Below are 15,809 nucleotides of genomic sequence, written 5' to 3' on the forward strand. Positions count from 1 at the left end.
AGTTTCTTTCTCTCTTCCCTTTCTCTCTTGTCCTCTCTGATACCTGTTTCTGTGCCATTCCCCACTTTTTCTCTTACTCTCTTACTCTCCATCTTTCTCTTCCGTTCTATCTCCCTTTCACGCGTTTTCTGTTTGTCACCCATGGGACATTCTCTGAGGTCAGAGGTTAGATGAAGTGGGAGATAGGGAAGGAGTGGGAGAGAAGATTTACCACACTCAGAAGGGGACCCTCTGACACACACCTGGGCTATTTATGGAGAAAAAAGTGTTTGATGGAAAAGAGAGGGATGAGTAAGAGGTAGCATGGAGGAGAGAGACAATGATTCACACCTGTTATTTGACAAAAAAAAGAGAGGGAGGGAGAGAAGGTGGAGGGAGAATGAGATGAGTGAGAAATAGCAGGGAGTAGAGAGACAATGATTCACACCTGTGTTATCTGACAGTGGAGGGTGAGAATTATATTGCATGTGTCCAGGGGCCAATACAGGACTGTTCCTATACCACAGTTATGTATATTAGTCTGAGACTCAGGCAGAGTTGCTGACCTTACAGGTCTCCTTGGTAACGGTCTCCTGAGCAGGCCTGGTGATTGGATGTGGGATTTCAGGGTGTGGCTCTAGCCTGGGCAGTGCAAGTTTGTGTATGCGTGTATTTGTGTGTGTGTGTGAACAAGCCACACAATACCTCTTCTCTCCAAACTTTAGATTTATACTCTAAGAAAAACCAACATATTTGCAAATATATCAAATATAAGGTCCTTGTTCTAAATGAGAGGATACACTCAGACTACCAGAAGATATTCTACACCAAGCTGATAGGTTGGCTAGGTTTGGAGGAGAAGAGTTCTATTTAAAGAATTCAGTTAATTAATTTGACTTTTACTGAGGCATTCTTAATTATCATGAAATGCAGAGAGAGTGGAGGGGTTACCGGGGCATACACCTGTATATGTGAACAGTGAACACACGCACGCACGCACACGCACGCACGCCCGCACACACACACGCACACACACACACGCACACACACACTGTCCCTATCAGTCCATCCATGGTGATAACCCCTCCTCCATGTTTGAGGGTGTGACTGTAACGAGGCAGAAGGACTGGTGTGCTTGTGTAGGCTGGAGTCACTCCTAGAATAATACACACAGTGCAATTACTGCTGCCTATTAGGCCGCCCAAGATGTCACAGTGCTTAGAAAGTAGACCACAGTAAAGTAATAGTTTGTCGCAGTGTAAGTGCTCCCTCTAGTGAAGCTTTGGGAACAAGTGCCGAGAACCCAGTTTAATGCTTTTGTATGAGATATTCAACTCCCTTTTACATCCACCTTCAACCGTTTGACATAGCAATTATAATAACCGTTGCTGTACACTCCTCATCCAAAGTCATCACGTCTCATTCGATTAAATACATTAGGCATACTATGCATGTACATATGATGGGATAAAATCAGGTATTAAATGATATGGAAGTCCCCCGAATGTGTGTTTTTGTGTAAACAAGACTATACGGGAGGGATTAAGGAGTAGTATATCAGTGATCATCACTGGTAACAGATTCGGGGGTCCCTGTATACCAATGTTTTCGGATCCAAAACCGGACCGCGCACGTTTGACATGTTCAGCGACATACCTCACCGTTAACCGACCGGCGGATATTTTGATGTTAGGTGGCTGAACATCTCTGATGCGAAGAGAACTCGCAATCAAAACAAGTCGGCCACGCGTGCTTTTCCCGCAGAAATGACGTCATCACCACGGTCCCTTCCATGTCCACAATCGACAACAGCTCCTAGAATAACAGAATACACAGTTAAATTACGGGTTGTTCTTCCATCTATAAACGGATACAATATATTTGATAATTTCTTCCACATTTTTGACGTTTCAAACCGCTCGAGCAAGAGGGAGGGATACTGAGGCCAGCTGATTTGGTCTGGGAGCCGTCTGAGAGGCGGAAGTGAGGTCACCAGGAGCTCGTCCATGTTATTATTGTTATTTTGGTCGCTGGCAGTGTGATGAGACGGACAGGAGAGCCGTCGGGCTCCAAGACTAGGCTACTGCTCTTCCAGGCCGCCCCAGACTAAACCTCATAGCCACCCCCGAAAAAGGAGCACTGTCGCCAACAGGGGAGAACGCCCAGCCTCTTCGACCGTCACAGGCGACAAAAACAATACGCTATTCGGCAAACCCAACGCCAGCCCCAGACTTGTATGTGTGCGGTAACACACCGCGACGTGCCTTCGCAGATATGAACGGCATCACCAAGGGCAGGTTCGAGGTAAGAGCTGTGGAAACGGGCCGGATAGTGTGTATGTAAACAGATATGAACGGTAGTAGGTTTTCCGTAGGGTGACACCGTGTGTGTGTGTGTGTGTGTGTGTGTGTGTGTGTGTGTGTGTGTGTGTGTGTGTGTGTGTGTGTGTGTGTGTGTGCGCGTGCGTGCGCGCGCGCGTGTGTTTCGGACCGTACACTGTTCTAATTTTATATGCTGGAGGGAGCTGGGGCTTTGTTGGTCAAGGGTAATCCGAAATCCTGTTATTGTCCAGACAGACGCCTCAGCTGACAGCGGCAACACCGAGCTCAGTCTGCGGGACAGGCTGGGGTGAAAGGCAGGGTTGGATGATGGTTGGGGCTGGGCTGATGGATAGGGCTGGGATTGGGTATTAGAAGACTAGTTGGGGCTGACATGAGTCGGGGCTGGCTGGGGCTTTTCTAAGGACAGGACTGGGGTAGCTGTTATCACAACCCAATCATTGTTTACGCAGCTACAGTCATTATAGTTCTCTGGGAGTGATTTGGAGTCAGAACTACAATGTATGTGTAAGCAAACAATATGGTGTATAGGTGGTTGGCTGGAGAGAGATCGGGACTAGATTGGGCTGGTGCCGAGGTATATGGCAGGAACTGGGACCAGGACTGGACCTTGACAGAGGGCTGGGGATTGGTTTGGGCTATAGGGCTGGGGATTGGTTTGGGGTATGGGGCTGGGGATTGGTTTGGGCTATAGGGCTGGGGATTGGTTTGGGCTATGGGGCTGGGGATTGGCTATAGGGCTTTGGGGCTATGGGGCTGGGGATTGGTTTGGGCTATGGGGCTGGGGATTGGTTTGGGGCTATTGGGGGCTGGGGCTGGGGATTGGTTTGGGCTATAGGGCTGGGGATTGGTTTGGGCTGGGGATGGTTTGGGGTATGGGGATTGGTTTGGGCTATAGGGCTGGGGATTGGTTTGGGCTATAGGGCTGGGGATTGGTTTGGGGTATGGGGCTGGGGATTGGTTTGGGCTATAGGGCTGGGGATTGGTTTGGGCTATGGGGCTGGGGATTGGTTTGGGTATTTTGGTTTGGGCTATGGGGCTGGGGATTGGTTTGGGCTATAGGGCTGGGGATTGGTTTGGGCTATGGGGCTGGGGATTGGTTTGGGCTATAGGGCTGGGGATTGGTTTGGGCTATAGGGCTGGGGATTGGTTTGGGCTATAGGGCTATAGGGCTGGGGATTGGTTTGGGCTATGGGGCTGGGGATTGGTTTGGGCTATGGGGCTGGGGATTGGTTTGGGGTATGGGGCTGGGGATCGGTTTGGGCTATGGGGCTGGGGATCGGTTTGGGGTATGGGGCTGGGGAGTGGTTTGGGCTATAGGGCTGGGGATTGGTTTGGGCTATGGGGCTGGGGATTGGTTTGGGGTATAGGGCTGGGGAGTGGTTTGGGCTATAGGGCTGGGGAGTGGTTTGGGCTATAGGGCTGGGGATTGGTTTGGGGTATGGGGCTGGGGATTGGTTTGGGGTATGGGGCTGGGGATTGGTTTGGGCTATAGGGCTGGGGATTGGTTTGGGCTATAGGGCTGGGGATTGGTTTGGGCTATAGGGCTGGGGATTGGTTTGGGCTATGGGGCTGGGGATTGGTTTGGGCTATAGGGCTGGGGATTGGTTTGGGCTATAGGGCTGGGGATTGGTTTGGGCTATAGGGCTGGGGATTGGTTTGGGCTATAGGGCTGGGGATTGGTTTGGGGTATGGGGCTGGGGATCGGTTTGGGCTATGGGGCTGGGGATCGGTTTGGGGTATGGGGCTGGGGATTGGTTTGGGCTATAGGGCTGGGGATCGGTTTGGGCTATAGGCCTGGGGATCGGTTTGGGGTATGGGGCTGGGGATTGGTTTGGGCTATAGGGCTGGGGATCGGTTTGGGCTATAGGGCTGGGGATCGGTTTGGGGTATGGGGCTGGGGATTGGTTTGGGCTATAGGGCTGGGGATCGGTTTGGGCTATAGGGCTGGGGATTGGTTTGGGCTATAGGGCTGGGGATTGGTTTGGGCTATAGGGCTGGGGAGTGGTTTGGGCTATAGGGCTGGGGAGTGGTTTGGGCTATAGGGCTGGGGATTGGTTTGGGCTATAGGGCTGGGGAGTGGTTTGGGCTATAGGGCTGTGGCTGAGATGATTTAGCCAGGTAGAGAAGCGCCTAGGGTCTCCCACCTCTCTGTCGGTAACAGAATCCTTGGGTTGGTCAAGCTATAGAACGGTCACGACAACATACATGTTATGTAGGCAGTGGCACCAGGCTCCAATTTCCTCCCACTGGGAACCAACCAACCAGCCTGGTTGAGTTTAGACAGGAGGGTGCAGAACATTTTGCAGACAGAAATGTCATGATTAAAGCTAACATAATTCCCCACTTAACAAAGGTAGGCTGTGTCTGTTGTACATAATATATTTCTATGTGAAGGGATTGTGCCTTACTGAACACAGTAGGTAGGGTAGCATGTGGTCAGTCTGTAATGGTTATCTTGCTGTGTTGACATTTCCTCAGTATGTCATGAACCAGCTCCTGTCTGATGGCTTAGCTTCCCCAGGCCTGTGTGTGTGTGTCACTGTGTATAAATACCACAGATTCCTCATTAAACATCTGGGGTTGATGTGACAGCACTTGACCTTCTCATATAGGAGGCTCTTTTCTGCATAATAATATTGGTATTAGTGAGTGAGAGTGGGTGGCGGTGTGTGTTTCCATCAGTGGATTTCTCAATTGTGCTGCACACTAACCCTAACCATCTTAGAACCAGGCTGGAAACCATGCCTACATGGTTGAGTGTGAGGAGCTGCAGTTTGGGGAAAATATTACCCACAGACCCAGCAGCATTCCCCGTTCTTGCTGGACATTCCCGACCGGTATGTAGCCAGAGGTCTGCGAGTGCCTGGAGACTGGTCTGGGAGAGGAACTCCCCAGGTTGGAATGCTGCTCTGCCGGCTGTAGGAAGCATAGAGCTGGGGAACACTGGAACATTCAGATTCAAAAAATGTCATGAAAGGAAAAAAGAGCTGTGGATTCTAAAGGGGCCCAACAAGTACAAATAAGCATTAGGCTCAAGGTTCCTCTAAGTCTAGGTTACTCCCTCTCCATAGCTAAAATGTTTTTTTGTGTGTGTGTTTTGTAGGGATGAGTGATTAGTTCTTTTTGAGGTTGGTTTTGATTTGATTATTTAAAAAATAATCACGGTTTTCGATTTTGGTTTTTCGCTAAATAAAATTGACATTAAATGCACTATGCGTTGTTGGTTGAATGCTGTAACAGCACAGAATAAAATAATGAATAGAGTCCCATGGTGGTAGTGACTGCCCATTACTGCTTATCACTTATTAACCATCATTTATTAACTTAAATAACATTTGTTTTGATGACTTTATTATTTCATTCCAAGTCATCATCTCATCTCTATAGAGCTGCTGCCATTGCTGTCTGACAAAATCACTATTTTAGTAGTTCTACAAAGTAAATAAGGAATACTTTTATGACTACTGAATACCAACTATCAATCACTTAGATCATATGTTCAGGTAGAGATACCTCATGAAGCAACGGCTTTCTATCCCTCTTGCGCGTTCTCTCTTTCGAGGGCTCTGCATCTGCTCTACATAGACCGGACAAGTAAGGGGGCAATTATGGTCATTGTAGTTAATTACCACCATTTTCAGAGCTAAACTATGTAGAATATTGGCCTGATGGAAACTACAACTCCCTACTCCATCACACAGTACAGGCTTGATCTGATTTTTCTCTACAGAAACTGAGCATTGAGCGCACAGAAGAAAAAAAATGAACAAAATGGAATTCAAATAATTGAACCGCTGTCAGTCAATTTATTTAAAAAAGGTAAAATAACCCACATTTCCTTTAATCGCTCATCACTAGTGTTGTGTGTGTGCAGGCCTGTGTCTGTGTGTGTGTTCTATCGGGTGCTTGTTACCATGGCGACAGTGGTTCTGATGTGGATGTCTCTCTCTCTCCAGGTGTTCTCCAACAGTGATGAAGCTCCCATTAACAAGAAGCTTCCCAAGGAGCTTCTGCTCAGGTGAGACACACACACACACACCCACACACCTGAGTGCTCGCCCCAGGGCTTAAAGTGAGGGTAATTTATTAAACAAGGACATTGTCTGGAGTCCCTTAGCAGACGGTTAACCTTGAGTGGTTAAGGGTGTGTGTGTGTGTGTGTTTCCTTGGAAAATATTGTCTGCTAGTTATGTGACCTACAGAGCATCATAACGTCCTACAGCGGCTGTGTGTAATCCTACTAATCTAACTGAGATCAATGTCTAACATACACATTTAACATATCCTGCTAATATAACTTGTGTGTGTACAGTATGTGCTATAAATAGCCTCTGTGTTGGTGGGGAATTCTGCAGTGCTCAGCTCCAGCTGTGTGAACTTCAGACAGACAGAACCCACCTACATACACCTTTATACCAGTGTGTGTGTAATGGAACCCAGAGTGTGTGTGTGATTAAAGTAGACAGCCAATCAATGGCCTCCGCCATGTTCATTAGCCAGTCATCGGAGAGACCATTGATCTGCGCTTGTCTGATTGGTCAGGTGCTTCATTAGCCACTGAGTGGGAGTGTGTGTACATGAGCTTGCATCAGTTCTTTTCTGGACTCCTGACACATACATGTCAGACATACATGCCCCAACATGCCCACGCTGACCACACAAACACACACACCGCCTTTGTCTCAGTCCATGAGAGGGAACAATGGACAGTGCTAGTTTCCTGAGGGTGGGAGTATGTGGGGTTAAGGGGAAACTACTGATATGAATAGGAGGATCTCTGTCTGTGTGTTTGACCTGACCCACTGGCTTACCCCTGTTGGCTAATAGCTTCAAGCTAATTCAATTGGCCTATTCCTCTGTAAGGCTACATGCTATTGGCCAGTGAATTTAGCAATCTCTCTGGAAGGCTACATGCTATTGCTAAATTCACAACCAGTCCCTCTGCCAGGCTACATGCTAACCCCACTGTCCTGTCCCTAAGTACAACTAAAAAAAATGCTCTCCCTCTCTCTCTCTGTAGAATCTTCTCCTATCTTGATGTGATCACATTGTGCAGGTGTGCCCAGGTATCCAAGGTAAGGCCCACCCCTACAGACATTGCAGTTGGTGGTTTTAGACTGACTGGTATCATGACTACTTAATGTAATTTGGGCCGGACCTATCCAGAGCGCCATACCGGCACTTCTAATTTTGGGGCTATTGCGTACTGTAGCCTATCGCCTGCCCAGATTCACACACAGAGGCAAACTACGGTTGATTATAGCGGAATGAAGGCAGGATCTGCAATGGAGAGAGGGCATGCACTTCCTGATTCCACTTTGTTCACGTTTATTTGTCGCTAGTCTGTGAGGCTGTTTGAGGTTGAAAATCAGTCAGCCTGAATGCGCATGATGTGCTGTTCCAAATTGTCAAATGAGGGTTTGTAAGGTCATGGAAACTAGTTTTATATAATTTTTGTTAATGTAATTCATGAAGGCACACTTTTAAATATGATCAATCACATAAATCTACATATCAGCCATTATCGGAATGACACTCTGTTTGTGCCACGTGTGTGTGTGCCGTGTGTGTGCCGTGTGTGTGCCGTGTGTGTGCCGTGTGTGTGCCAATGCAAGTGGCGGTTGTGAGAGGAGAGAGAACGCAACATTTCAGCAGGTATAAAATAATGACAGACAACAGACTAACTAGATACCTGCTACAAGTTGTTTTGCATTGGCTATCTCTAATTAACTATAGCTAAGCATTAATGTCTTTGCTGCCTTTCCACAGGCACTGCACCGTTGTGAAGCAGGGATTTCACTCTATTAAACAGGACCGACTTATCCCAAGTCAAGCACTGGCCATGTCTGGAATGGCACATCGCTCCGTCGGCGGGTCCAAACATGGTTGATATATATTTGATCATCCCTGGGGGTGGGGAGGAGCGCGCGTTGTGGCGTTGCCTAGAACGGCAGTAAACAATCTGTCAGGCAGATTCTGTGTTATGCACAAACCACCCGATTAGAGTCTAATCATTAGATTACAATGTGAAAATCATCTTACCAATATTGTATTTTCTTGTGTGCAATTAAATACATATAAACCAATCGTATGGTTAAATGTGGTACCTGATACCTTTTTGAATGGTGATTTGGAACCACACGTCGTAGGTCTAATGTGTTTTTTTGATTTTGTTTAAACCTTTATTTAACTAGGCAAGTCAGGTAAGTACAAATTCATATTTACAATGGCGGATACTAGACCCTTCAATGGTGATTTCGGACAATTTCAACAGAGACCGAGTGCACCTGTTCATCATAGAAAACATCACTGGGCAGTTTTCTTGGGAGTGCGAAGTGAACAGTCACACTCAGCGTGCAACAGCCGCCCAGCGCTGAGCTCACATCCTACTTACTTGAAGATGTCTTCTCTTCAGAGGAGATGATGAACCACTGGCATGGTGAAGAGGGTATAAGGAGCGCTCTTGGCCAACGATGCCTGAAAATACCTCTGCAACTGTGCAACAAGAGTTCCGTCTGAACGTGTTTTCAGTGAAGCGGGCAATAGGCTATTGTTACCCAACTCCACAGTCTATTAAAGCCAGAAAAGGTGAACATGCTTGTGTTCAGAAACGTTTATGTAAGGTGTGATGAAAAGAATAAAAGCCTGAATGGTTCTTTATTGAATTTAGTATTTTTTTTACTTTTCAAAAGCCAATTCACAGATTCATCTTATTAGAAAGAAAAGTATCCTGGGCCTAGAACTGTATCCTGGGCCTAGAACTGTATCCTGGGCCTAGAACTGTATCCTGGGCCTAGAACTGTATCCTGGGCCTAGTAAAAATATTATGTTAATTGTGCCAGTGTGTCTTTGAATACTACTTTTTTACACTGTTATTTATTTGGTTAATTTCGTCCATTTTGTTTACTTGATTTATTTTGTCATTTGTAGCCTATCAAATGTGGGTTATTCTTTTTATAGGTGTATTTTTTTGCATGCTTATTCGATAGGAAAAAATGCATAAGTTCAATATGTGTTAATTTTTATATAAGGTTCATTCGTTATTCAGGTGTTATAAACAAATGTTTTATGTGATTGTTGTTGGCTGTGAAATAAATGCACTATTCGTAATAGCTATTCAAAATAAAGTTGATTGTGAGACTACCCTGACACTTCATGCATTTATTTTGTTGTTCTGGCTTTTTAAAGCGCTGCTGTGGGAGCTTATGTAGGCTAATGCCCGTTGCGCAATTCAAGGATATGAATAAACACTTAGACAATAATAGAAATGTTAGTTTCAGTACTTGACTTGTTCTACTGCTTCTAGAATATTAGCTCAAAAGTGTTGTGGAGCTCCTACCCTTAATATAAACAGTACCAGCACCAATTTCAGTCTAAGTTAAGCACTGGTTAGTTTAACTTATACAATTAACGTTTACTGCAACTTTTATTGCCCGTAGTAGTCTAGTATAAGCCTATATTTTGGGCTGTTTGGTTTGCAAGGATGGATTTTCCAGGAGCACCCAATAGGGGAAAAAAACTAAAGCTTTAGTCAGGTGGAGGCCAGAAACTTATGGTTTGTTTTAACTTCCCATTCAATTATTATCTCTTATTGTTTCTCTCTCTCTCATTATGCCCGTAACATGTTTTTATTTAGGCCATTCGAAATAACATAACACTTTCTGTGAATGCTGTTACTGATCTCCTAAATTCATTCGATGGTTAATCATGAAAGAGTAGGCTATATGCTTAGGCCAACAAGTCCCATTCAAATCTAATGGGGATAGGGAGGAAAAAGGGAAATGAAGCTTTTAAAACAACAAGCCGGACACATAGTGTCTGCTGCAAAAGGCCCATGATCATTTGACATTGTAGACGTGTGAGAGAGGAGTGTTACCTGACATTTTGTGCAGCTTTTGGCGCTCCCCACTTTGTCTACAATCTGTTCTTGCATTATGTTAATAGTAGGCTGTCTATCTTCCTTCTTACCACATATTTATTGAAATAGGCTATAATAAATAGGAATATGTAGGTCATTAGGCTATAATAAATAGGAATATGTAGGTAATTTGGCTATAATAAATAGGAATATGTAGGACATTTGGCATGTCGCCTGGCTGTGTGCTGCCCAACTCCGGTGGGGCCAGTCATGTAAAAAAATAAAAATAACGAATACTCAAACTATTGTCTGTCACATCATAATGTTGTCTCCATCGATGTTGTCTGTCTAACTTCGTTGATCTTCAGTTATAAACTGGGTGGTTCAAGCCCTGAATGCTGATTGACTGACAGACGTGGTATATCAGACCGTATACGTTGTGAATAAGAACAGCCCTTAGCCGTGGGTTATTGGCCATATAGCACACCCCCTCTGGCCCAACCTGTCCTACTGAACACAGCCCTGGTGTGTGTTGTAGGACTGATAACACCATAACTCTCTTCTCTGTCTCTCTCTTTCCCGCTCTCTCTTATTTCCTGTCTCCCCCCTCTCAGGCGTGGAATGTCCTGGCCTTGGATGGTAGTAACTGGCAGAAGATTGACCTCTTCAACTTCCAGACAGACATAGAGGTGAGAAGTCAAGGTGAAGGGTGAGGGAGGTGATCCTACATATACACATTCTGAAAGTGTATGCACTCACTGTACTGTAAGTCACTTTGGATAAAAGTGCCAGCTAAGTGGCATATATTATTGCATTTAGCATTGTGTGTGTGAGCAGTATTATGGGGCTGCTCGCCCAGGGCTTAGTACTGTGTCAGTAGGCTTTGTTGAATGTCTGGTGACGTCACTGATCCTCTCTCTGAGTCACGTAGGTCACACCAGTCTCTCCCTCTCTCTCTCTCTCTCTCTCTCTCCCACTCTATCCATCTCCCTTTCACTCTGTCTCTATCTCACTTGTAATGTGTGTATGTGTAAGTTGAATTGTACCGATAAAGAATGGTAAAACATTCTCCCCACTCTTCCCAGTAGCGGTGCATGGGGAAATCACAGGGGAAGCTAAGCCAGGGGAAAAAAGCCATATTACATCCTATGTGTTGTGATAATTGCATTGTTTGCTCTTTAATATAACCTATTGATTCGTATGTCATTTTGTCTGTCGCAAACAGTTACATGACCTACATACAGCATGGTCAAGCAAGTGAATGTTTCCGACATTTTCAAACTTCTAAACAACCATTGATTTAGAACCATGGAGAGTTACCGCAAGTCGCAAAGAAAACAGGAGCTGCCTCCACTATTCCAGCACCATTTCAACTTCAACATCATCAAATCACCTCTGCTTAGTCTAATACAGAGACAACTAAAAGATCCCATAAACTATTTAGTCCCATCAATGTAAGCTAAATATTATGTGGCTGTCCATGTTTCTGGGGTGTGTGTGTGTGGAAAAACATGACGACTCACCCTACTTGTATAGAAACACCAATGACATCCTCCTCTCTTTCAGCCGAAACGGTCTATGACTGTCATACAGTACACTCTTTTAGTCTTGCTCGCTAGCCTAACTTCCTTTCATGGGCAACGATGCGCAAGGCCAGCTAGTTAACATTATCCTTCTACATATTGAACTTCCATCCTCTCAGGCCAGGGGAGCAATTTATGCATTTTTGATTAGATCATAATTAAGTAAAACCACAAATCTAAATCCTTATCTCCTTCCATGGCTTGTTTAGGAAAGCCAAATCCAAACTGGCTTCCCTTGACACTTTTATTTGGTGCTCCAGGACCATTCACAGTTGAGATCACACAGTTTAGCTCAACGCTGATTGACTATTATTATAATTTTACAAAATTATCAAGGGAGGCCAAATGCTCACTGACTTCGCAATGCTGCAGGTGGCAACAATGTCATACTCTATTTGACCTGACAGCATCAGATAGATGGCTACACACACTGAGAAAGAGGGGCGCTGTTTAAAAATACAAATAAATGAATTATAGGACAAAACACACTTTTTTTGGTTACTACATGATTCCATGTGTGTTATTTCATAGTTTTGATGTCTTCACTATTATTCTACAATGTAGAAAATAGTCAACATAAAGAAAAACCCTTGAATGAGTAGGTATGTCATAACTTTTGACTGGTACATATATACATTTAATTTAATGGTCCGTTCCCTTGGCAACCATGAGTACACGCCACTGACTCCTCCTCCTCCTCTCTCTCTCTCTCTCTCTCTCTCTCTCTCTCTCTCTCTCTCTCTCCAGGGTAGAGTAGTGGAGAACATCTCCAAGCGATGTGGAGGCTTCCTGAGGCAGCTGAGCTTGAGGGGTTGTCTCAGTGTGGGGGACGCATCCATGAAGTGAGTCCTTCTCCATAGGGCCTCTTACACTCTTAGTACAACCAATGTTGCTTTCCGTTCACATTTTCAACTTGGAATGTTATTTAGCTCCCTGATTCAGTTACTTCTCCGTGGCTCTATGATTTGATTACCTATGATGACTGTGGTATTTGTCACCTGTCAGGACGTTTTCCCAGAACTGCCGTAGCATTGAGGTGTTGAACCTGAACGGCTGCACTAAGATCACAGACAGCACCTGTCTCAGCCTCTCCAAGTTCTGCTGCAAACTCAAACAGCTGGACCTCACCTCCTGTGTGTCTGTTACCAACCACTCCCTCAAAGCTCTCAGGTAAGTGTCTGAAATGACTCCTTATTCCCTATATACTGTGCTACTTCTGGCCAAGTGTTGCAGTTTATTTTACGGTACAGAAATGACATTTACTGTAAGGGTAAAATGGTAATTGCATAATAATCACCAATACATTACATGTTTGTTTCTTTGGAATTCATCACTACAAGCATCATTTAGTACCAGGTAACACAAATTACCCATTGTCACCATATCATTTTCTAGTAAGTCCCAGGTAAATAAATCCCAATTGAAACAGTAACGTGCAGTTTAATACATCCAAATATACTGAACAAAAGTTTAAAGCAACATCCAACAATTAACAATTTTACTCAGTTATAGTTCATATAAGGAAATCAGTCAATTGAAATAAATTCATTAGGCCCTAATCTATCGATTTCACATGACTGGGCAGGGGCGCAGCCATGGGTGGGCCTGGGGAGGCATTGGCCCACCCACTTGGGAGCCAGGCCCACCTACTGGGCAGCCAGGCAGAGCCAATCAGAATTCGTTTTTCCCTACAAAAGGGCTTTATTACAGACAGAAATTCTCCTTAGTTTCATCAGCTGTCCGGGTGGCTGGTCTCAGACGATCCCCGCAGGTGAAGAAGCCGGATGTGGAGGTCCTGGGCTGGTGTGGTTACAAGTGGTCTGAGGTTGTGAGGCCGATTGGACGTATTGTCAAATTCTCTAAAATTACATTGGCGAGTTATGGTAGAGAAATTAACATTGAATTCTCTTGCAACAGCTCTGGTGGACATTCCTGCAGTCAGCATGCCAATTGCACTCTCCCTCAAAACTTGAGACATCTGTGGCATTGTGTTGTGTGACAAAACTGCACATTTTAGAGTGGCCTTTTATTGTCCCCAGCACAAGGTGCACCTGTGTAACGATCATGTTATGGTCAACTTCTTCATATGCCACACTTGTCAGGTGGATGGATTATCTTTGGAAAGGAGAAACGCTCACTATCAGGGATGTAAACAAATTTGTGCACAAAATTGGAGAGAAATAAGCATTTTGTGCATATGGAAAATGTCTGGGATCTTTTGTTTCAGCTCATGAAACATGGACCAACACTTTACATGTTGCGTTTATATTTTTGTTCAGTGTAGATAGAAAACAGGGTGTGAATCAGTGAAGGTTGCTGAGGGGAGGACTGCTCATAGTATTGGCTGGAATGGAGTCAATGGAATGGTATCAACCACATGGAAACCACGTTTGCTACCCATTCCATTGACTCCTACCCATTCCATTGACTCCATTGCAGCCATTTATAATGAGCCGTCCTCCCATCAGCAGCCTCCACTGGTGAATATGTGCGTCTCCCTTTAGTGATGGCTGTCGTATGTTGGAGATGTTGAACCTGTCGTGGTGTGACCAGATCACCAGAGATGGCATCGAGGCTCTGGCCCGGGGCTGTAACAACCTACGAGCCCTGTTCCTACGCGGCTGCACACAGGTACACACACACACTGTACACACGCTTTGTATTGATTACAGTGGTGATTTTAGCCTGTAAATCTGGACGGGGCAAAAAGAAAATAAGAAGTGGGATGCATGCCAGCAAAGCCACTACATATAAAAACATAGATGATATGGCAGACTTGCTTAAACTAACGTGGTTTCTACTGATAATTGAGATGTACAAACTATGGCATAAGGGGAGGACAAGCGGATAAGAGGAAATCCGTAATTTAGATTAAGACATTAATGAGAGAGCTAGGACGGACATAGTAAATATAACTATTTGTTCAGCACTTTTGAAATGTACAGCGACATAATTCAGAACATGGGCCGTTCTTACAGTCAGAGACATATAAACAGGCAGTATTCAATGATTGAGTTTCTCTAAAACAGGTTATAGGCTATTTGTGCACCACCAAGTTAGAACAGTAGGCGAAATGAAGAGGTGAAAATAGACCAAATGATTAGGGTGAGACACCTTTAACCCCGTTTGGGTCTTTGCGTGTCAAAAAAGATACACGTCATGTAACACTATTTGATGCGTTAAATAAGCTTTTCATTTGTCACGTCAAATAACACAATTATATTATAGAATGTTGTGTGTGCTGAATTTGCACATGCAAGCCAAGCGCCACCACTACTATCAGTAGCATTGTCAAAGCTGTACAAAATAATTAGCCAAACAAGCAAACACCGGGACACGAACGATGTGTTTAAAATACCACGTTGGTGAAAATACACCAAATCATTAGGGTGAGGCACATGGGCTACTAACAGCTTACTACACAACATACACTTAGTATTACTTTCTCAACTATAGTATACATTTCTCCCTTGCATATTACATCATTTATGTAGCAGCATACAATAGTCTTTTGGACTCATCTTGTGAAGTTGGCGCAGTGGTCCTTTGTTGATAAAATTTGGCATCAAAGTCTGTCATTCTCTGGATTTATGGTGGGAACTCAGGGAATAAACCAGCCACTCCATTGAATAGCAGGCTTACGTTAGTGCTTTCTTTTCAACGCTTGCAGTTAGCCACTGATTTCTTCCAAACGACTCATTGTTGAATTTGCGATTTCCAACTTGTTGTGTAATCTTTATATACAATGGCCTATGAGCACCGATACGTTTTATCTATAATTTCTCTTCGTTATTTCTCTTCATATGACAAGGATTAAAAAAGATTTGCCAGTAAATTGTCAACTTCATAACAACTAATGATGACTGCTAGCTAAGACTTTGAAAGTAAGATGTTGACATGTCCAATCAAAGCTACTGTAAATATAACGTGATTTGATGTCATTCTATCTGTGGCCAATGATCTTGAGCCTTCTTGGATGGGCACTTCTAATATAACTCTATAGCAGATCCCAAGGGGCTACAATTTTCGAGCTCTAACCTTAGAATT

The 15,809-nt window shown here is 44.5% G+C and overlaps 1 protein-coding gene across 2 annotated transcripts in view; it reads left to right on the forward strand.

The window, feature by feature from the left end:
• The first annotated feature begins 1,984 nt into the window (after positions 1 to 1,984).
• Positions 1,985 to 15,809, forward strand: part of fbxl2 (F-box and leucine-rich repeat protein 2) — a 29,868-nt gene continuing 16,043 nt past the window's right edge. For both annotated transcript variants that reach the window (XM_064983255.1, XM_064983256.1), the window contains exons 1-7: positions 1,985 to 2,283; positions 6,278 to 6,339; positions 7,342 to 7,396; positions 10,794 to 10,868; positions 12,510 to 12,604; positions 12,768 to 12,932; positions 14,267 to 14,393. In XM_064983255.1, the coding sequence (XP_064839327.1) occupies positions 2,254 to 2,283; positions 6,278 to 6,339; positions 7,342 to 7,396; positions 10,794 to 10,868; positions 12,510 to 12,604; positions 12,768 to 12,932; positions 14,267 to 14,393 (609 nt within the window). In that variant the 5' untranslated portion in view covers positions 1,985 to 2,253. The remainder of the gene's footprint in view (positions 2,284 to 6,277; positions 6,340 to 7,341; positions 7,397 to 10,793; positions 10,869 to 12,509; positions 12,605 to 12,767; positions 12,933 to 14,266; positions 14,394 to 15,809) is intronic.

This window comes from Oncorhynchus masou, chromosome 13 (assembly GCF_036934945.1).
Source record: "Oncorhynchus masou masou isolate Uvic2021 chromosome 13, UVic_Omas_1.1, whole genome shotgun sequence".
Classification (NCBI taxonomy): domain Eukaryota; kingdom Metazoa; phylum Chordata; class Actinopteri; order Salmoniformes; family Salmonidae; genus Oncorhynchus; species Oncorhynchus masou.